The following is a 23,076-nucleotide window of genomic DNA, read 5'->3' on the forward strand; positions in this document are numbered from 1 at the left end:
TTTTGTTTTGAACAAATGATGTTATATACACTAATGAAGAAGGTGTGGACTGAGGGTTAACAATAATATTATCCAAATTCGCCTTTGTGAGAATCAGACCTAAAACCTTTCACTTACAAATGAAGAGTCGGGTCTAAAATGCCAAGTCTACTAAACCATGAGGTAACAAAGAGTTCATAGAGAATCACACTTCTGAAAGAGTCTCCTTAGCATTCTCACATATGTATAACTGATTACACGCTTTTGATAAAAATCGAAACTAATGATAGACGACAATTCATATATAGCACGGTTTTATTTGTACACATATCCTAGACGAAGAGCCATCATCATCAAAGGTTGGTGAACGCACATTTTACAGATCAAGAAAAGAAAAGGGGCAAGGTAAACCAAACAAAGGACAAGGTAAACCAAACAAAGCTCTATGATTTCTGTGTATATATACATGTGGAGAATCGTTTCTTCCGCAAAAATACATGGACACCAAACTTTGCGGAAAAACTGTAGATCGTCTCTTGCTCGCATGCTAGTATGACCCGGGCTTGTTTTACAAAAAGAATCAAAAAAATTATGTAGCCTTTTCATCAATAGAAGAAAATCAATAGACCGTCGAATTGTGGGGATGAACTGCTCGGCGTCAAAGTTTTGATCCTCAACCGGAAGGGTTTCCACTGGTGATGTTATATAATTATGGTACCCGACAAAAATGTCAAACCTTGGCCTTCATCTGTCTCGTCTGATTGCTAGGTACCTTCACCTGAAGTGCGTTGGACATAGCTCGCAACCTATTAGTAATCTCGGTGAATGATGGACGGATGTCAGGATCAGGTGACCAGCACTGCTCCATCAGGTTCTTCCACTCGGAATCACAGCGTTCAGGAATTGGAGGTCGAAGAATGTTCTTCACAATCCCACCTTCGTTCACAAGTTCCAAATCAGTAGAAAAAATGATACAAAGATACAAAGTGTCCCATACTAATCCTAATTCAAAGCAAGGGAAAGATGCTCAAAACAGATACAAAGATATTTTTCGTCAGCAAAATTTCTTTTATAAAAGAATCATTTTATTTCCCCTTCAATCGTCACATAGGTGGACTTTCATTCGCAATCAGTACTGATGATAACTAGGTCCATGACATAAACTTACCAATGATGGCACCGCAATGCATATTGGCATATGGTTCCTCCCCGGTCAAGATCTCCCATAGTGAAATTCCAAATGAGAAAACATCAACCTGTCAAAGTTAATTCAATAACGTTAATTACTAAACAAACAATTCTAATTCAATAACGTTAATTACTAAACAAACAATTCCTTACATTGCTCACATATATATAAAGTCATACTTACCTTCTCGGAAACCCGGCTGCTGCTGCCATTTAACAGTTCTGGTGCCATCCAAGGAAGAGTTCCTCGCACACCACCAGATACCAAAGTATTGCGTTTGATTCTCGATAAACCAAAATCTCCAACCTAAAAGATCAATCCCCAATCACCAGTATTTAAAAAAAAATAAAAAATCTTTCATCCAAGTCCCCAGGGAAAAAAATCAAATAAAGAAAGAAACATATTGATACGCGGCTAAAATTTCACATAAAAGGTTCCTTTACAAACATCACATTCTGACTTCTACCCTCCACATAAGAGAAAATTCCCATTGGATCTACCCAATTCGATCAGCCAGGAAACTTTTGGCACGGTAATAGTGTACCTAGTTTTAACAAATTTTCCAATTCTGCATTAAAGACTACAAAGGAAAATGCTTTCTAATAATGTGCTTTTACGTCGATCCCTGAACATGTAACTTGGTTCCAGACTAACTTACCTTGCATATAGGTCGTTGAGGATCCCTCAAGTTCACTAGCAGATTGTCACACTTCAAATCAAAATGAACAATATTCTTTGAATGCAAGTATTCCATGCCAAAAGCAGCATCCATGGCAATTATAAGCTTTCTACGACGGTCAAGTGCTCTGCATAAGGAATGCCACGTTCTATGATATGCATAAAAAAACAGTTAAGAAGCAAAAAAGAAAAGAAATGATAGAAAAATTGCCTATTCTTTTTAAGTAGGGCATGCCTAAGTGATCCGTTCACCATGTACTCAGTTACAGTTGCCAATGTTCCTCCAGCTCCATCAGGTACTACCCCATATAATGCAACCACATTTGGATGATGGAGAGCTGAAAGGATTTGCGCCTCTCTCCAGAAGTCTTTTGTCTGATACAGCCAAATGAACAATCAACTTCACATGCATGTCAAATGAAAATTACAAATTTTAGCAAGAAATTTAAAGATTGTCCATAAGGTACCAAGATATTCCAGATAAAAATGACACCTTCATTTTAAGGCAGACGGTGTATGTCATGATAGATGCCAAAAGCCAAAGAAAATCATATTACTCTAACATTTAATGTCACGGAATATTGTCATTAAACAACTAAAGATGTTAACTTTCCTCAACACCAACTGTGCAGGTGATGGGAAAAAATAACAAAACAAATTTGTTCAGGAAACCCACCAGTCGGTCTTGCTCTGATGATCTTCCTGCAAAACAGCTCTTTTTTATTCGCTTTATAGCAACATCTGTTCCCCGCCATTTTCCGTGATAAACAGTTCCATATGTACCAGATCCTAATTCCCGTAATTCTTCAAGATCAGCATTTTTTATGATCTGGATCACATTTAGAAGATTCAGTTGCATGAACAAATTAAACTTTTATAAATACCCACAAAGGAAAAATGCTGCAAAAATGATCTATTCACAAATCAGAGATCATTTCAGTCATACTATTATCTCAAGAATCGACATAATTACCACCTAAAGCAGTCAAAGACAATACGAGACGTTTACACAAGAATGAGTGATTGTTGTCTCATACGTCCCTACACATCCATTTGTTATCAGTGAATATAACTCTCTCTATAGACTACATATCTATGCACATATATCAAGTCAGAATCTTGACAAAAACTTTTATCATTCGAAAGTATTGCGCTTTGTATCCCTATTCCATCATGAGAATATAACAGGAGTCAAAACTGCGTACTCCAAATTAAGTGCTTAGAGGCAAGAGGAGTTTGAACCATCTCTCTCATCAGGCAAAAATACAATCTTAGGGATTTAGGAGACATGAGAAATTCAAACAGGAATCGTTGCATTTACCAAGAGACAATCCCATCATATGTAATCATCAGATGCTATAGTCTTTTAAGAGAATTAAAAAAATAATGAACTCTCCTCAACATTCACCAACCCCAAGAAACCTCTTCAAGAAATTTTTTATATAGAATGTTTCAACATACGCTGGCAGCAGAAGAGGCTCCAGTCAGCAGATGTGATTTTGTGTACTATGATAAACAAAAACATGATCTAATCAAGAAGAAACTCAAGACATCAGCGGGATACCTGCAAGCCATAGATGCTGGCTTCCATTTCAGCGATCATTGCATCACTAAATGTTTCATTTTTGTTGTCTTCACCAGCCTTATCATCCTACAAATAAAACAAACAGCAATCCAAAGTTCAAACCTCCAAGTACATACATAACTTTGAAATCTGATACTCTAAACAAACTTCATCAATTTTACCTCATACTCAGACTCTTGATTGACGCTCTCCACCTCTGTTGCAGTAGGAGATATGAGATCACCAATGGGTTCGTCGAAAGCATATGGGGAACCTGGTGATGAAGACTGGTTGCCAGAAGTAACACCATTAGTTATGTCTTCCACATTTATCACCGACTCCAACTTATTTTTATCATTCCTCATTGTTGGGGGTTTTGTTTGTGCCAAACTAACATCTTCGACATGTGAGCTCAACTTCTCAACATTCTTGTCAGGGTAATTTACAAAGTCATCATCGAGGAGAGAGACCTGCCTTTTAAACACACCATCTTGGGCTGGATTAGGCAACACCATGTGGTCACTCTTTTCCTGCACAGGATCGTGAAGAACTGTCATTGGATGCATATTTGCAGAGTTTATAGGCAGGGGTTCTTGGAAACCCATATCTTTTTGACTTGCAACAAGTTGTGGTCGTGCAGGCTCATGGGAAACTGAGCCATTGGACAACCCTGAGATGAGATCAGCCAAAGAATTTTCACCACGAGAATGCTGTTTAGTGCTTGGAAATATGCCTCCAACTTCAGAATTCCTGGCCCTTGAAACATCATGTCCTTGTTCACCACTAGGCATCTCTGCCAAAGCACAGTCCTGATCATTGGCAGTTCTTTGACTCGTGACAAGAAGATCGGCAGGGGTTTTGTCGCACTGGAAGCTTTGTGAATCCTCCACCTTGTTGTTTACCAACGGTTTCAAATTAATTGCTTCAGGAACAACAACCCCAAAGGCAAAAGTAGATGATGGGTTGGGAATAATATTAGGAAATCCATTCCGATAATCAACTCCAGTGGCAGGTGATCTTGTCCCATAAAGGGTTTCATCTTGATGTAAGAAAGGATCCCTTTGATTGACCTTCTTCGTCAGCTCCAAAGTCAGAGAATCTTTCTTTTTAGCTGTCCGGTATTTTTCATGAAAATCACCATTACATTTGGGAGTATGTTCATTCTTGCCCAGTGATTCTAAACATGGAGATGAATTCAGAAAATCCAGTCTGCTCTGCAATCCTATCAACTCCATACCATGTAACTGGTTGTGTAACTGAGGATTCAAAGATTCAATATTGTCATGCAGTAGGGTCCGCTTTTCTTGTGAAATACCTGAGTTCAGCAGCAATGACGATTGAGCCTTTGCAAAACTTAAGGGGGACAACGAGCTTATTCCTTCTTGTGAACAGTATACAGACCTCCCTCCATTCTCATGCAGTTTTGAATCCGAATACGCATGATGCATGCCACGATGACAATCAACATAATCATTAGATTCTGACAACATAATCTTTGAATCTTCTTGGTGTGAGATAGGCTCAGGAGGACATATTCTTTCCTCATGCACTGGCCTCTCACGGGAGAATCCATCAAAATCACCAACCTTTTGACCACCAGCTAAAGTAGACATGGGATCTTTGCTGGGATTGTGGTTGAGACTATGTCCTCCATGGTATTGGCCCGGTTGAGCATCATCAGCTTGCTTATAAGGGTGGTGATAGTCCATAACAGTTACTGCCCCCTGTGGATGAATTTTATAACCTTCCGTGCTATTGCTGGAGTTCTCTTGTGGTGGTTGAGCACTTATAAAAGAACTGCTACTCTCATTACTACCCTGGCAAGAGTTTAGACCATGTGATTGTAAATGAACACCCTTGGAACCTCCTCGCTGATTCAGAATTAGAGAAAAGGGAGATTGAATGGCAGATCGAGTAATATTCTGGGGTTCACTTAAAATTTGATTGGGATGCAAAGCTTTAAGGTCACTCTTAATCTCCATAGGGAATAGGACAGTCTTGGTTCCCTGTTGACTTGCTTCAGTAGTTGAATTCTGCCCTCCACTGTTTTTCCTAGGACTAGGACCTATCATGCCATTTACAGCAGCAACATACTGGTAATCAGGGTTACATTGCTGTATGCTATCCACCTCAAAGGAAGATGTGTTTTCAGATTCACCTAAAGGAATCAAAAAGATTCGAGGTCTCTGAGAACCCTCATGCCTTTCGAGCCCATGGTACTCCTCCATCATATTTTGAAGATCTTCATCAGAAGACATGGATATAAGAGAATCAAGATCCTCACTTGGGAGCTGGTACTTGATTGTACGAGGCTGGTTGCAAAAACTGGTAGTTTTCTTCACAAGCTCTTCCCATGAAATACTTTTCCTGAAGGAAATAATGCGCGTCTCTCCCCCAACATATCTGAGTTTTCCATCGCTAGGCCTGGGCAAGATTTTTCCACCAAAACTGCAAAGAAACTTCATCTTCCCAGATTGAGAACCATCCACCGCTCCTGACCCATTGACAGTGTTGGAATGAGGGGACTCAGACATAAATATAGGTAAGGAAGTTGGTCCAAAACCAACTCTGTCAACATTCAGTTCTCCAATAGCCTTCCTTGATCCTTGTCCGCTATCAACCTCCTCCCTGTTGCATCTGCCTAACTTGTCAACACAAGCCTCGCTTTCAATATCTTTACACAACCCTTTTGCCGAGACAAACTCAGACGTATCAGATGCACACTCATAATCCAGTCTTCTCAACCCCAGAAGACCAGTACAATCCTGATATCCCAGCTGCTTATTCTTATTATAATTCAACACAACCCCATTTTCACGATTTGCAACCATATCAGACACAGCAGGAACTCTTCCTGCAGCAGAACGATCCTGAAGAAACTCCATGGAAAATTCCTCACCTGTCTGCACAGAGACATTCTTATGTACATTCTTTACTGTTTTGGGGACAACAAACTTCGCCTCTCTCTGGATCCATTGACCTGATGGGCTAGGCACCTCATTGGTCATGGTATCAAACAAGTGCTCGGACCTACTTAGCTGCATAAGAACAGTCACTCAACTACCTGATACCCTCTCCTTAAAATTGGAAACTTAAGACCAGGCATACAAATCACTCTTCATATCACAAAAGTTCAACCCGAACACTTCTCTTCCACATACTGATCAAATAAATGTCTTTTTCCATTACAACAAAATTCTCGGCAGACCACAATCAATTTCAGAAACCTTGTACATTATCACCCTATACTTTCATAATCAAGAAGTAATATAGTATCTCTATGATCAAATCACCAAACTGACACTGCGAAACCCCAGCTATCTATATATGTTTTATTCAATTTCACCGTGTATAATGACAAAATAATTATCATTCACATACTGGACTAGAAGAAGCTGAGACCAGCCAACAAGAACAATTCAAAGTCCAAGAACCCAACTTCTCCTAAGAATCTATGATTTCCTGCACAGTCACAGATCCAAAACACAATTTCCCTAAGAACCGATCATTTAAAACATTCACACATCATTCAAATTACAGATAACATGTTGAAAGTAAAGCTAAGCATACCAAAAACAGCACAAAATCAAGAAGAAATTCCAAGTGGGCATGCTTACAACTGAGATAGGTACCCATTAAATTCCAAAAAAAATCGAAAGAAATACAGAATTGCAGGGAAATTTGACATTTTACGGTACCTGTGTGTTGCAGTTGGGTTTTGGGAGCTGGGAAGCTGTCATTTGTGTGAGGGGAGGGAAGGAGGAAGAGAAAATTGGTGGAATTCGGGAAATTTGAGGGAATTGGATTTTGGAGAGATGAAAGGGGACCGTGGCTTACGCCCTACAGGTTCAATCTCGGGCGTCGGAAAGTGACATTGCCGAGTACTAAGCGGTATCGACCCACCGAGAGAAATTTTTACATGATCTAGAACACGGATACTACACCATATATTTTATGTTTTTACGTAAGTGGTGAAAATTTTTAATTTTTAAGTTATTAACCTTTTAACACATATAATTCACCATTTATATAAGAATATGTGATGTACCACCTCGTGTGATGATCACACTGAAAAATCTCTCCCAGCGGAGGTATTGCCTTTTAACTGTATCAATAACAATACATGTAATGTTTATTTTACTAGTGATAAGATAATTTATGTTAAAATATTAAAAATTACGGAAGATGAATTCGAAGGCAAGACCTTGAATGCAAAGGTTCTTTATTAACTGAGTTACAAGTCACTTAACATATATATTGTTGCTACTAAGTACTACAGTCTGGTGGTATTCCTTTTCACTTGGAAGTGAGAGGTCTTAGGTTCAAAACTCGTTGATGGTGTATTCGATACCAAATTAGGCTGCCCATTATGTGGCTTAGCCGAACTCCCTTTCCTTAGTGTAAAAATATTGATGTATTATAAAATAATAAAACATATGTATTGTTATTTCATTTATTCATTTATTTTATTTTGAATATTCGGTTTAATCTTACATGGAATTCTTTTTCTTTTTTTTTTTATTTTACAAAACGCTATATATTTTAAACAAGTGTAATGTATGGAAGAGATATGAACTTTAGTGCAAAATAGACTTGCAACTTATCGAAATAAAACGGCTACATTTACGGTTTGACTGCTACTAACTACTCTTTTATTGTCGTAGATTAATTTAGACATGAAACGGAAACATGAACAAATACTTGGTTTTGAATGTTAATTTGTGAATGCACGATGTTAATTTGTAGTAGCGCGCCTGCATGCATGGCAACATTGACAAAGATATAAAATAGGAGAAATTAGGTTTTCATCCCTCTTTTTTAAACTCCATTGATTAAAACCTCACTAATTATTTTGAGATAAAATATTTTTCATATCAAGATAATTAAATTAAATTTTATTTCTAAATTCTTCATTTAGTGTTAGAAACGTTACATTTGATATATTTATATTTATGACTAAATTTTGTATCATATATTTTTATTTTTAGTTTGTATCCATTTTAATTTGCAACCCTTTTTTAAAATTGTGTCAATTTTCTATTCAGTTTTAGTTTGCACCCATATATTAATTTATTTTTGTGTCCATATTTTTCAAACTTTTATTTTTACTCATATTTTTTTGACCTTTATTTGTACCCATAATTTATTAATAATGTATCCATTTGTCTTTAAAAATGTACCACTTTGTTATATGTAAAATGTGCCCTTTTTTTTTCATATTTTTTTGTAAGTACTCTTTTGTGTAAAATGTACCAATTGTTTATATATATGAAATGTACCCATTATATAAAACGTATCACTTTTTTTTGTATAAAATGTACCGACTTTTTGTATGTAAAATGTATCGTATAAAAATTACCAATTTTTTGTATGTAAAATGTCATTAATATAAATAATTACAAATCATGGGTTTTATTTAAGTATATTTTAAAAAATATTTTTAACAAATTATGGATTTTATTTAAAATCTCATTAATATAAATAACTACAAATATCAAATTTTAATTTAAAAATTATAATAACCTACATAGAAATGCATTATTGCATTAATTTCAGAGACTTCAATCAAAAACCAAAAACCAACAAGGTTTCAATCAAAGAACGTTGATAAATAGAGATCGCATCCAAAATCACCCTATAAAATAACAAACCAATATATGCCTACTGGGGGCTGTATCTGTTTGTTGTTTAAGTATGTGTTTAAGAACAATATATGGCTAGTCGAAAGATGAATAGGAGTTGCTACTCAAAACTATTCATTACCGATTTATAGAACATCGTGTTTATAATCGGAACCGTTCATATTACAAATCACTCTAAAGACCATTTCTGCAAAAATCAAATAAAACTAAGGTCATTTAGTCATCTAACTGTGAAAAACAAATGAACGGAATTGGTAAAAGTATTACGAAGCATCTATATATTTGTTACAATAAATTAACTGAATAATCTTACTTTTAATTCATTTTTTGTAGAAATATTTTTTTCAATGTGATTCATACTATGAATGATTTTGATAAATAGAATTAGCCAATTGATTAGCTAGGTTGTCGGTGGCTTTTTGGCCAGCAAGATAGTTAGTGGCTCCACCCAAGTCAAAGGTGTCAACACTCCAACACCGACTTGTTTTTTTTCTTTCTCAAAGTTTGACTTTGCTAACTTTGAGAATATTTGTGTTGACTTGACTGTTAGCCAGTTAGATGTTGCCTTGTCAAGCATGAGAATGGCTTATACCAATCGTATGCACTATTATCATGTCATTGTGAATTAATAAAATTATGTTAATTGTGTTATTAGCTAACGAGTATTGTTGTAGTTGGATTCATGAGCAAAATTAGAAAGTGAGTTCACAGGAGGTACAATTAAGTCGTGATGAATGTAGAACTCTATTTTCGTTGCATCTCAACAATAGCGCATGCAGTGTCAAAAAAAACATGTCCAGTTTTTTCGATGAGTCATTTCGTTGAGCACTTGGCTGACCTTTATCATTTCGTGCTTAGCGTACATCCCCGCTCTTTAGTGCTATTTTAATTGTGTATTTCAATCAATATTGTTATAGCCAATAAAACTAAGAGTTAAATCATATAAGTATAGGGTCAAGAGCTTCAATTTATAAGATAATTGGGATGAGGGAGTTAGTGGACCTTTTATTACTTTACAAAAAGTTGGGTGACTTCAAACAATTCTAAAAAAATGGTGTCATTTATCTAACAACATATAAGTTTTTCCTATGTTCTTCTTCGTGAGCTGCCATAAGCTACAATGATATCTGCCTCTCGGTGATCTTAGACAAGAATTGAGTGATGAGTTGCATGAAGAGGTGTCGATGTTGTTTGACTTTTACTAAACTTGTCCATTTCACGGAATTAAAAAAAAATAGAAGAAGAGATATTTTGGGGCAGTTTTCTCAAATTAATTAAAACCAAGCAAATTTTTTGTTCATAACAAAAAATTTGAGAGGGGGCACATGCCTCTATGGCCTTCATAAAATTCACCACTAGTTATAGTCATCTACTTGGAGTCTAGGGAGTCTTAGTGGTACCCTATAAAGTTTGGAGCTTTGATTTTTGCTGAAGATTGATCATATTTGAGTGCACAAATGTGACATCATGGTTGACTAAGAACATGCATGTGGCACTCAAATAATGGGTGCATTTTCTCACCATCCTCAAGTGGTAGGTAGCGCTCACCACCTTACTTATTATCATTGGATAAGTTTAAATTTTGATATTTGTGTATATGCACTACATAGATCTCGAAATTTAAACTCATCCATTGATGATAAGTAATGTAGTGAGCATCACCATCACTTAAAGGTGGAAAGCAAAAATATTCTCTTTAAATAATGGCTAATTACTCCGAGTTACTTGCATGTGACTAAGTTAAAGCTAAGTAAGCAATTGGATCATGAACATTTTATGGCATGTAAATCCCACCACCCACAAGTCAAAATATTGGTAATAAGCACTAACAATACCGAGAATGATGATCACTTACTATGTCAACTCCATGCCCCATCAAATTGGAATTGTTGGGTTTATGATATATGTTATTTTAGTGGAACCTCTAGAATTTTCCTTTGGCATGAAAGATGAAGTCCACACACTACTTTAGACAGTTCTTTTGGCTCCCTGTCATGCTTAACCTCTTTTGCATGAAAGATGAAGTCCACACACCACGTTTAACTTCAATACTATGGATGAGATTACTTTAATGGACCCCATGTGTGAGTCTCATCTTAAAACGTCTTAATGCAATAGATATGTTGTCGCCTATTTTAAATTGTAGCTAGATTATTGTGCACTCCTCCTATGTAAGATCATGCATTTCATTCATTCAACCTGCATTGTACCAAACTACACCAACAGGAATATATTCATAAATGCTATTTTTTGGAATAAAACTTGAAATTAGAGAGCAGAATATGGTATATGGGATTAGTGATAAAAAGTCTTCTTGAGTGCAAGATGTTGCCCAAATCATTTCACCTTTTCCTTTCATACCAAGAACACCCTTCTATCCTTAATCTTATTAGAAGACTTTCTCAAGCAACTTTCCCCAATGACTAATTGTAGACGGAAGTTAGTTTCAAACACCTATTTGCTGTTTTTTTTATACACCTCTATTTATTTTTTTGCTTATGAATTGAAAAAAATAAAGGTAAATCAATCGGCATAACTAAACAAGGGTGTGTGTTAGAAAAAAAAATGAGCGTGTAGTCATTTCCCAAAAGTTTTTGAAATGTCATATGAACTTATAGACATTTTTCAATTTGTCATATGAATTAAAATTTTAAGCGGTTTGCCATATCAATTTTCTGAATTTATTTGTCATCTCACCTTAACTCCGTTAAGTTTCCATCCAAAATAAGTTTGTGTTCAAGGTTATTTTAGAATTTTGACCTACTTTTTTCACAAGTTTATTTATTTATTATTTTATACATAAGTATATGTACACTTGGGAGAATAAATTGGTTTTGAACTTTTGACATTATTTTCACAAGTTCTTTACTTCTCTTTGGTATGAACCCATAAATTTTGGGTAGTAAAAAAGATATGTCATGTTCATTTCAAAACTTATGGTGAACTGAATGAAAATTTTGGCTAAACTAAGATTACTTTATCAGCATACATAGAGCAATTAACAATTTAAAAGTGGAAGCTAACTCATATGCACTCATAATAAAAAACTATTACTCATGAAATTCAAAATCTAGTAGTATGGTGAACCAATACTTAACTCAAATTCTCAAGAGAGGGTTAAGAATTCACTATACCTTTGTAGATCCTTTTGCATTTGCAAAGGCTTCACTCAAAGTGAGGGTCTTCATTCCTTTGGTCTATTTGGCTCATTTGGATCTTTGGCTTCTTAGATTTGGATGGTAGAATAGGAATCCCAAATTTTTCAAAAGAGGAAGCCTCTAAGTCTCCACACCAAGGAGAGATGTGAGGAAGAGATGAGTGATCAAGGGAGATGAAGATGCTAGTTTTCCTCTTATGGTCGCCGACCTTCTAGAGAGAAAATAGAGAGTTGTTTTCCCTCATGAAAACCCTAATAAGGCTAAGGCTTCTAACTCCCCTTTTGCAGTCACCCTTTAAGTGATTTAAGAGAGAAAAACTCATACCCTCTCTATAGCTAGCCTTGTAGTTTCATTGGGTCTTTGGGTCCTTTAAGTTTTAAGTTGTCATACAACTTATTAATGGGCTTGACAGTTCAAAGCCCATTGGGTCACAAAGCTTAAACTAACTTATTCATTTGATTAATTAACTTATTAATTAATTATAGCCATAGCAATTAAACTATTTAATTGTTCTTACTCAACCCCGTTATATTTTTCAATCTCTATCTCACATAGTGTACGATCCATTAGTTTTTAATTAGCGAGGTAGTGAGCAATTAGAACTCTTACTTATCTATTGTGAATTGAAACTATCTTTTAGTTCTCCCTTTAAATGAAGATTAGTTGTCACATCCTAGCCTGGGGTCCACCACATCCCGGACCCGCTCCCTATCTAGCACGAGGCCTTTTGGGAGCTCACTGGCTTCGGGTCTCATGGGAACTCCGAAGTTAAGCGAGTAGCGTACGAGAGCACTCCCATGATGGATGACCCACTAGGAAGTTCTCGTGTGAGTTCCCAGAAACAAAACCGTGATGGCGTAGTTGGGGCCCAAACGAACAATATCATTAGGTTTTCGTACAGGACCCCCCATAGGCTAATTTCGACGTCCTGAACCCGTTTCCGATGTCTGTTTTCCTAAATTCAATCGTTTGAGTAGAGTTTAACTAATTGTACCATTTATGTGCTTAGGGGCAATTAATTGTGGTGTTTCCGTCTTCCCTAGTTGCGTGGCTCTTCAGCAGCTAAGTACTGTGAGTGGATCCCTTCTAAAAATGCATGTTTTGATAGTAGAAATGCATACATGAAAAGCATGATTTGATGACTATGTTTTATGAGATAACATGCTTACTGAGGCTAGTTTGAATTATTACTATTTTTCCTATAACCCATGGTTCTATAGAATATCTTATGGATGACGATATGATATTTAGAACATGTTTAGAACACCTCTTTATAGTATAGATGATGGATGACTTTATACTATGAAGTTACTTTTCAATATATGTATATTCAATGGTTTTGTACTTACGTAGTAGTCCCTATTCCGCTACAGGACGTAGGGATAAATTCCAATTCGTCACGGGCGATGGTTTGGTGTTGGCATAGGGTCTGGAGTGTGTTTCCTCTGGCTATTAGCATAGGGACGGGGAGCGAGCATGGGGATTCGAATGTATTTTCCTTTGACTGTCTGCTCAGAGACAGGGAGCCAACATGGGGCTTGGAATGTATTTTCCTCTGATTGTCTGCTCAGAGACAGGGAGCCAGCATGGGGCTTGGGGGTTATCGGACATTCACTAGTGATTATTATATATACATGTTATGATTTGAGACATTGCACAACATGCTAGGCTTCGAAAAACCTATGTTTATCATGATATACATGTGGGGGTTAGTACGTTGATAACTATTTTATTTTATATATATATATATATATATATATCAACTTGGTCCACTCATGTTTGTTTTGTGCCCCCTTCAGGACTTAGAATCGAGGCATACAATCTCGGCATCAAGGCACTTCCGCATCGGCATTTTCGAGTCCTCTACGTGTAGGACCCATTCTTTTATTTATTCAATTTTATATTATTTTCCTTTAGCATTTTAGATTAGATGTGTGCTCTGAACACGTTCCTTAAATTCATATTCATTATTCTTTTTTATTTATTATTCTTATATATCCCTTGTTTTCAGCATTTGCACTCAATAAATGGCTTTCGTCACCCTCGAGTGTCGATCAGCACGTGCTTATCCTGGTATTTAGGGAATATTGGGATCGGGGCGTGTCATGAGTGATTTCTAATCTTTAGGACTTCCACAAGCCATGATTAACTCCCAACAATATCAATATGTTATTATTTTCTCTCTTGGGTTGTGGGGCCCAAACGCTTTGGCAGGAGGCTTCAAGGCATCATTCATTAGCTTATCATCATTTTGTACCAACTCATGTTCAATTATGGCTCCAGGAGCTGGGATCTCCAGCTCACACTCACACCGGCTTTTATTACAAATGACAACTCCTTTAATTATTACAGCCTTAGGTCGCTTGGGCAACCTCTCGTTGCCCCTACTTCTTTCTGTTCCCCCTTTCTTTTCTTCCCCTATGTTCAGGGTGAACTTCCTCTTGCCTCTCTCAGACCAATTGAAGTTCATCATGTTGACTGAGCCTTAGGAAAAGGGTCAACACAATCATCATTGTTGTTTGTGGCTTTTCTAGCAACAGTATCCTCTTGGCAGTCGTGTCCTAAATCTAGTCTCTAAACTATACAAAGTTGGTGATAGAGTGGTTGAAGGTGTAGTGATTCTTGCAATACTTATTGCTTTTGATTTCTTCAGACTTAGGGAATTTCTTTGTAGAATCAAGCAAGATCACCCTAGCTTTCACCAGTTCTCCATAGATATCTGCATCTTTGGTGAGCTCAAATGAATATGATTGAAATTTTCGTGGTTTCATAGGCACAAAATCCCCATCATTCATCGCTACTTTCTGATCCTTGAATGGTTTGATCAATTCCTTAACTACCAACGATTTGAATGACACACATCTCTTCTCCTCTCCAAAGCTTTCCAGGCCATCTTCTTGCTTTATGTCTTCAAACTCCACATGATGGATCGACAATTTGTTTTGAAGAATGAGGGAAGTTTTGATGAATGCTTAAGTTGTTGTTATTCAACAATAGTCTCTCATACATGGTGGTAACAATCACTAGTTCTTGTAGCTCATTAAATTACACATCATAAACTTATTTATTAAGGATAACCTTAAAGCCTTCTGAGCAATTGTAATGAGTTGCCTATGGTTTATAGGGAATTGGCATCTCATCCTAGTCTTATTAAATCTCATCATGAAGTCTTTTGTTGACTCATGTTCATATTGTTTTACTTCTACTAAGTCATTGATGGTCACCTCGGACTCCACTCTGTAAAATTGCTCATGGAATGCGATCTCCATTTGCCCCAGTTAGCGATGGAGTTGGCGCCGGAGGGGGGGGCGCTGAAATGAGTACCACTGAGAAGCTAATCCTATCAGAAAATTTCCAAATAGCCTTAACCTGTTATTAGAGTTATCTACAAATGCCACACAATGGTTAGTTAAGTTAAGGATGCGATTCCTTGAAGAGATGTTGAAGTCCTTTTCACTGAATGTGGGGAAATAAGGCATTTTGAAGTTGGGAGGGAACAGATTATGTTCATCAACGTAAGACAGACATATTTTAGTGTGTTGGGCCTTGGACTGAACCGACAACCTATTTTTAGTCCAAACAGTCCATTCATGGAGTAACTGTACAGTAAAAAGTGTAAGTTGTGGTCTACAAGTTATCAAACTAGGTCAGTAACTTTTCAGTTTTACTGATTGTAATTTTGTAATTAGCAGCAGTAAAAGAAGCGTAAAAAAGGTTTAATCCAATGTTTGTCGGAAACAAACAGCGCGGCAGTGAAAATTACAGGTCATCCAAACAGTTGTGCGTACGTGTCCCGTACTTAATTAATTACACAGCGACTACAAGCACCACCTCCCCCTCCCCCACCCACCACTTTTCCCGAACGTGCTTTTATCGCCAGCTCCTTTTTCTCTCTTCCTCCGGAACGACACCACCGCAAGATTCTCGCTTCCGTATCTTTCTAAAACTTTCTCGCCCTCCAAACACGCCCTACGCCACTCTCTTTGCACTCACTTTTCCCCTGAGCCTCGTCGGATCTGGATCGTAACGAGTCACGCCGCTTGGACTGCACCTCGGAATCGGTGGCGGTCATGGAGGAGCCGCTGGAGAAGCGCCGGAACTCTTCCGGGAGTTCAGGGGAAGTTGCAGTGAGAATCGAGGATGTAGCTCGCGGGGGAAGTAGCGGCAATAGCGTAGAATTGGAGAAATCGGTGGACGGAGGCCATGGTGGCGGTAGCTATACAGGTTTGTCGGTTTTACTAGGAATTTATAATCTGTTTGGTTGCTGAGAAGATACAAAAAAATTCATTTGTGTTTCAATTGTGTTTCTTCTCGGTACTATAGTGCAGAGGCAAGTACGAATTTTTTGTGTTCACTTAATCTTAAACAAGAGATGCTATAATTTAGGTAATGGAGATTTTGGAGTCTAATTTACAATTATATTAAGAAAGATTTTACATTGATGAAATCGGATTTCTCGCAATTCAGGAATTTCTGGCGGGAGCGTGTCTAAAGGGAACACATTGCCGCCGGCGGAGATATCATCGAACATTGAGAGACGAGAATCGAATTCTGTTCCGATTAAGTTGGAAAGATCAAAAACTGACAGTACCAGACATCAGAACAGGTTGTCCAAAGATGCTGCAAAGATTTTCGACAACAATATTTCGGTGCACCAGAAGGTATGGTAGCAAAGACGATATCTCTTTTGTTCCTTGTATCATTTTATTGGAGCCTTCAGATTTTCCAATGTTAGGTGCATCATAGATGGTCTCAAAATATGATGTGTAAAATATTGACCAAAAACAAGTTGATGTGTAAAAGGTGATGCACTAAACAGTAAAAGGCTATCCGGGTTTTGTTTTATAACTCAAAGTTTCAATTGCAGCTTAAGCTGTTAAATAGAATAGCTACGGTGAAAGATGATGGAACCGTAGAATTTGAAGTTCCAGCCGATGTTGAACCTCAATATCTTGGAGAAAGGTGCAGAACTGCTCCTACTGGAGCTGATGATGAAACTCTTGATACAGAAGATCTTCAAGACATACGACCAATGCAAATAGTAATGCTTATTGTTGGAACACGTGGAGATGTGCAGCCATTCATTGCAATTGGCAAACGTTTGCAGGTTCTGACTTTTCACATATTCAAGACTTATTAGTTTTTTCTGCCTTTTGAAATTAATTGTTGAAAATGGTGACCATTTTGATAGCATGGTTAAATTCTATAAACTCCTTATGATCTTATAATAAAGATTTTATTTTTTTATAGAATTTATTGCTAATAAAAGATGGTCAAAACCATATGTTGAAGTCTGTTGATGAAACTATTTTTGTTGCAGGATTATGGTCATCGCGTAAGACTAGCTACTCATTCAAATTTCAAGGAGTTTGTCTTGACTGCTGGTTTGGAGTTTTACCCTTTAGGCGGTGACCCAAAAGTCCTTGCTGGTTGTATGTACCAAAATGACTATATGCTGATTTGTTTAGTCACCTTGAATGATCAATTTAAAATGTTTGTTAAAAGTTTTATATGGATTACACCATTAATTTCCGTATAACGAGTTTACTTGCATGCCTTTGGAGCAGATATGGTTAAGAATAAAGGCTTCCTGCCATCAGGGCCTTCTGAGATTCCTATTCAACGTAATCAGTTGAAGGACATTATATACTCCTTATTTTCTGCTTGCAAGGAGCCTGATATGGATTCTGGTATTCCCTTTAAAGTGGATGCAATAATTGCAAATCCCCCAGCATATGGTTAGCTCTCAACACTTCATGGTTTTGAGTAGAAACTTTAAATTTTATATTTTTATGGTGATATAGGTTTTATTTTTTGTGACAATAGTTCTCTCTGCGTTTGGGAAATGGAGGGTAGGATATTTGGTTGAAATAATTTTTCCAACTTTTATAACTTTGTATTAAAACAACGTTCTTTCCCCCCCTTTGAAAAGTTTGTGGGTTCTGATTCTTCTGAAGTAGTTAAACTTCGCTAAGATACTGCATATTATCGTATTTCGCAAAAAGTATTTCCACTTACACTTGTATTGCTTTGTTTACTACTAATCTCACAAATGCTTTTATAGGGCATACTCATGTGGCAGAGGCACTAAAAGTTCCTATTCATGTATTTTTCACGATGCCATGGACGTAAGTCTTGTTTGGGTAATGGAATCTTATTGTATACAGCTTCAATTGTTTTGGAGCTTGGGTTTCTGCCTTTTTCAATGTTTTGTCATGATTGACAGTGTTTAAAGTTTTAAGCATGCATTTTATATGTTTTACCTTTTCCTACCAGGCCAACTAGTGAGTTTCCACATCCTTTGTCCCGTGTCAAGCAAACAACTGGGTATAGGGTAAGTCCTCTGAATTTTAACCTTTATTTATTTGTTTAACATTGTATATCTTTCACTTCCTGATTTATAGTTCTAACTTTTTGCCCTATGCCAATTTTTCAGCTATCGTACCAAATTGTTGACTCCTTAATCTGGCTTGGTATACGGGACATGATTAATGATGTTCGCAAGAAAAAATTGAAACTAAGACCTGTCACATATTTAAGTGGTTCGCAAGGCTCTGATTCTGATGTACCATATGGATATATATGGAGCCCCCATCTTGTTCCTAAACCAAAAGGTACTTTAGTTATATTTTAATTGCATGTTTTGATTCTTCCATTTATAACCATTTGGAGTCCCTCAGGTGAACAAGGTAGGATTGTTTTGAGAAACTTGTAAGTTCAACAGAACTGTGGCTGTAGGCTGAGTGCCAATAATGTGGACTGTGCTGTCTAGTAGAGTATCATCGGATTCCATTTACCGGCGTACCTCTATGTTTTTATTACTGAACATTCTTGCTTAATAAGTCATGAATCTTGGTAAAGTATGCCAATGTATGTCAGTCCTTACTTAATAATACTTGGTTTGCAGATTGGGGACCTAAGATTGATGTGGTGGGGTTTTGCTTCCTTGATCTTGCATCAAATTATGAACCTCCAGAAGCACTTGTGAAGTGGCTTGAAGCTGGTGACAAGCCTATATATATTGGCTTTGGTAGCTTGGTGAGTTTTGTTATTTATTCAATCATTACTCGTGAATATATACCTATTTATATCTCTGCAAGATTTCCTCTATAGTAGCATACTTGAGCAACCTTGGGACTTGTTTGAGGTTTATCCAATCTTAATTATCATCAATGATAGAATGATTGACTTGCTCAGGTCACCGTTTATTCACTTTAAAACCTAGATCTTGTATATGGAGAATGCAATGCCGTTCTCAGTCAGTTTGAGTTTATGGTTATGCTGTATAATCATGAAGTGATCTTTGATTAACCACTTAGTACAGAATTGAGATTTCTACTGTTGTTAGTCTACTGCAAGCTAAAAGAATGGATCTGGTTAGTTAGACGACCAAAGTTATTTACATTCTCATGGATAAAAGAATGGTGTTCTTCAGAGACAACCTTTTACTGCTTAACACAGAGTCAGACACACTTACAATTTGTACATGCATGGATGCGTGCATACACACACGTTGACAAAAATGAATTTGCAATTACACACATACCTGCATGCATGCATACATATGCAGCTTCCATGACCAGAGTCCGCCGCTTTGTGTCAGCCTGTTCAAGAGCCCCAAAAGATGACCCAAATAATTGTGGAAGCATTGGAAAAGACGGGGCAGCGGGGCATCATTAACAAAGGATGGGGTGGCCTTGGGGACTGTAAGTTTCTATTTCCCACAAGCTTAGTATGATTTCATTGTTGTTAGGAGCTTTGTTATTCTCCTTTTTCCCTATTTAGCTGACCTTTTGGAATACACTGATTTATTTCACTTGATTTTGCCTCCTCAGTGGCCGAACCAAAGGATTTCATATACTTATTGGACAACTGCCCTCATGATTGGCTGTTTCTACAATGCAAGGCTGTGGTGAGAATGAACACCCTTGTTTTGTGCTTTCATTTGTAGTTTTAAACTGAAAAGATAAAGGGGAAACAGAAACAAGGAACACCACCATGCAGTCGGGTATATTATTGTGGTTGGATAAGGATGGCAATTATTTTTGTCGGATGAAGAAGGAAAATCACCATTGATTTTGTGATCTATAGGAGAATAATTTCTGATGGGCAAGTGTATGTGAAGTTATTAGGATGGTTACTTGTTACTTCTAAAATTTCATTCAACGATTTCTTAATATTTCCAGTCTGCAAGTGTTTGTTTCTAACTTTCTCGACATGCTTTAGAGTAATTTTAGATTTTAAACTGTTCTTATGGTTTTTTGCCTGCCTTCAGGTGCATCACGGAGGTGCTGGAACAACAGCTGCTGGTCTCAAAGCTGCAGTAATTGTTTTATAACCTATCTTATGGTTGAATACTTTCAGTTCATTTGATTTATCATTTGCCTAAATGTGTATTGTGTTTCTATTTTAGTGTCCAACGACGATTGTTCCGTTCTTTGGAGACCAACCTTTCTGGGGAGAGCGAGTACATGCCAGAGGAGTGGGCCCTGGACCCATTGCAGTTGATCAGTTCTCACTTCCCAAGTTGGTTGATGCAATAAATTTCATGCTTGATCCCAAGGTAATCTTTTTTTTTCCTCTGAGAAAAGTTGGAAGTTTTAGAACTGACTATATTCATTTGAAGGCATGTAAAATGCTACATGAGTGGCGAGATTTGATATGCAAGTTTGCAAATCTAGAATTTGTTGTCGGATGCATGCCAAAATTCCCGATCTATCTGTGTTAAGAAACGGTTTAGATTAAAAAGAAAAAATATTATACCATTATCGGTGTTTCTATTTTAGAGGTTCCAGTGGTGCATATAAAGAACTTCCAAAACTTTAGTAGTAGTTAAATCACAAGCAAACTTTAACTTTGTCAGTTGTTTGGTATTAATAAGAAATCTTCATGAAATAGTAAGAAGGTTTATTATCTTGGTGGATACCAGGTGAAGGAGCGGGCTGTCGAACTTGCCAAGGATATGGAGAACGAGGATGGCGTCACAGGAGCAGTAAAGGCCTTCTTTAAGCATCTTCCCAGCAGGAAACCTGACCCCGAGCCAGAAGCAGTGCCGTCAGGGTTTCTCTCTGTAAGCAGATGCTTCGGTTGTTCATGAATCCTGGATGCCATTCTGTCTGTTTATTTCTTCCCCGCAGCGTAGGGCCGAGACGCCCTGAATGTGCTCACAAAGAAAAGAAAAGCACAGGTCCCTACTTTCTACTCTTGTTCATAATTCTCGATCTTGAAAATTAAATTTGTAATTAGTTTATATTGTTCACTTTCAACATTCATTCGGAGAAAGGGCATTTGTTCTGAAGTTAGTAAAATTTACATTAATTTGCAAATGAAATCTTGTTTCCCCTTAAAAATAATCACCGGGGCCTTCTGTTTCTGCGGAAATTCTGCCATACACCGGGGTGGTATGGCCATTAGGCTAGCATCCAACGACCAAGATCTAACGGCCAAAGATCTTAAATGTATATAATATCTCATAACATACTTGAAAATCTGTTGTGTTTGCTGTCACAACCACCAGTTCCAGTTTACAAAACCATCATTTCGTTTGGGTTCTGAGCCTCTGGGTTGGTGCCACGTGTAAACAGAGACATGCTGATTGGCAAGTATTGGATTGTTGTATTTGGGCAAGTGGAATGTGGCAGGGAAGTGCATTGCATTGGAGGTGGATTTTCTGCTCTTCTATTTCCATACTCTCTTCATGTCCTTCTGTTTGTGTGGTTACGGTTAAGTCACGTTAACATTTTATATTCCTATTACTTTTTGTGTTATTATTTTTATAAAAAATTAATATAAAATATTGATGTGGTTTAATCGTGATCACACATCACAGGAGGGTACGAAAAGAGTATGGAAATGGGAGGGTAGACAATCCACATCCCATTGCATTTGCATGCAAATAATACATTAAAAAAAAGGGATGAGATATGAGAAGTGGATTGGCGGTGGGGAGTGGGGGGAAGAGTAGACAAGTGGCCGCTAGCCCCATCACTCCATTTATAGAAATTTGCAGAGGATTAATGCTGCTGCTGCTGCAGAAGAAAAGAAGAAGCCATTTCCCCATTTGCATGCAGAGAGAGAGAGAGAGAGAGAGATTCCATTTGCCAACCCTAATTAATCATCTGTTTATAGTTAACCAATGACTTACTTATTCCCCAGTTATCTATAATTTAGTGGTTTGATGGGCACTAATTAAGTTAGTTGGGTGTTTAAGTGGATGAGTAAATGAAGCTCGAAGACTCGGAACATTTTGGGTAGTCAGGTCCCCCACAGATATGGAAAGACACTGTTGCCTCAATGCAAAACCAGTGCTAGAGCTAAACCCTGCAGGCTGCAACTCTTTGAGTGGAGCGGTTTCTTATCTTGACGACTGTTTTTGGTAATTAACCAAATTGACAAGTTTTAAGAAAACTTAAAGAGTAATCAAAGCCAAGTGGCTAATTAATCGGAGATAGATAGAAGAATCAATGGAAGTTAGAGTGTCAAACTAGTTAAGGACCTCTTTGATGGTCATTTTTTAACTGGATATATTGGGGCAATAATACCTAAAGGATACATGTGCCACGGTCTGCCACTCAAAGGGAAGTGGTTCCTTATCTTGACAACTTGTTTGGTAATTATTTAAGGACAAAATAAAGGGTAAAGTGAATAATACTATGATTGACTTTTTAGTGTAAAAATGTGGATTTTCGTTAAAGTAAACAGTGTCGGGAGCTTTTCGTTAAAGTTCCTTTTTAGTTTCTCACATTCATCTTAATTTATGGATATGAGATTGGATAAACAAATTGAATCAACAAACATAATTTAATAAACGTGTAAGAAACTAAAAAGTGTATATTTATTCTACATGATTCATATAGTGGTTTTTTA

At 37.2% G+C, this 23,076-nt stretch overlaps 2 protein-coding genes across 4 annotated transcripts; one reads left to right on the plus strand and one right to left on the minus strand.

Moving 5' to 3' along the window:
• Positions 1-406: 406 nt before the first annotated feature.
• LOC103928702 lies at positions 407-7,308 on the minus strand. 3 transcript variants are annotated; one of them, XM_009337777.3, is made up of 9 exons: positions 7,109-7,305; positions 3,593-6,872; positions 3,411-3,497; positions 2,523-2,675; positions 2,058-2,221; positions 1,827-1,974; positions 1,352-1,474; positions 1,148-1,235; positions 407-915 (listed from the first exon to the last, which is right to left on the minus strand). In XM_009337777.3, the coding sequence occupies exons 2-9, from the start codon at positions 6,452-6,454 to the stop codon at positions 710-712; spliced, it is 3,831 nt and encodes a 1,276-aa protein (XP_009336052.2). In that variant the 5' UTR covers positions 6,455-6,872; positions 7,109-7,305; the 3' UTR covers positions 407-709. The 3 variants fall into 3 exon arrangements, 2 of the variants coding, with proteins under 2 accessions (XP_009336052.2, XP_048429643.1); XM_048573686.1 differs by lacking the exons at positions 407-915; positions 1,148-1,235; positions 1,352-1,474 and adding an exon at positions 1,481-1,712 and having other exon boundaries at positions 7,109-7,307; XR_007254294.1 differs by lacking the exons at positions 407-915; positions 1,148-1,235; positions 1,352-1,474 and having other exon boundaries at positions 1,840-1,974; positions 2,058-2,246; positions 7,109-7,308.
• Positions 7,309-16,046: 8,738 nt separating this feature from the next.
• On the plus strand, positions 16,047-21,541 carry LOC125472491 (sterol 3-beta-glucosyltransferase UGT80A2-like). The gene is made up of 14 exons (XM_048574049.1): positions 16,047-16,434; positions 16,678-16,871; positions 17,078-17,317; positions 17,531-17,642; positions 17,778-17,948; positions 18,275-18,338; positions 18,487-18,544; positions 18,647-18,824; positions 19,118-19,248; positions 19,814-19,916; positions 20,046-20,122; positions 20,486-20,533; positions 20,624-20,773; positions 21,140-21,541. The coding sequence occupies exons 1-14, from the start codon at positions 16,281-16,283 to the stop codon at positions 21,305-21,307; spliced, it is 1,848 nt and encodes a 615-aa protein (XP_048430006.1). The 5' UTR covers positions 16,047-16,280; the 3' UTR covers positions 21,308-21,541.
• Positions 21,542-23,076: the final 1,535 nt, after the last annotated feature.

The sequence above is a fragment of a genome, unplaced genomic scaffold, assembly GCF_019419815.1.
Source record: "Pyrus x bretschneideri cultivar Hongxiangsu unplaced genomic scaffold, Pyrus_bretschneideri_v1 Contig7, whole genome shotgun sequence".
NCBI classification, from domain to species: Eukaryota; Viridiplantae; Streptophyta; class Magnoliopsida; order Rosales; family Rosaceae; genus Pyrus; species Pyrus x bretschneideri.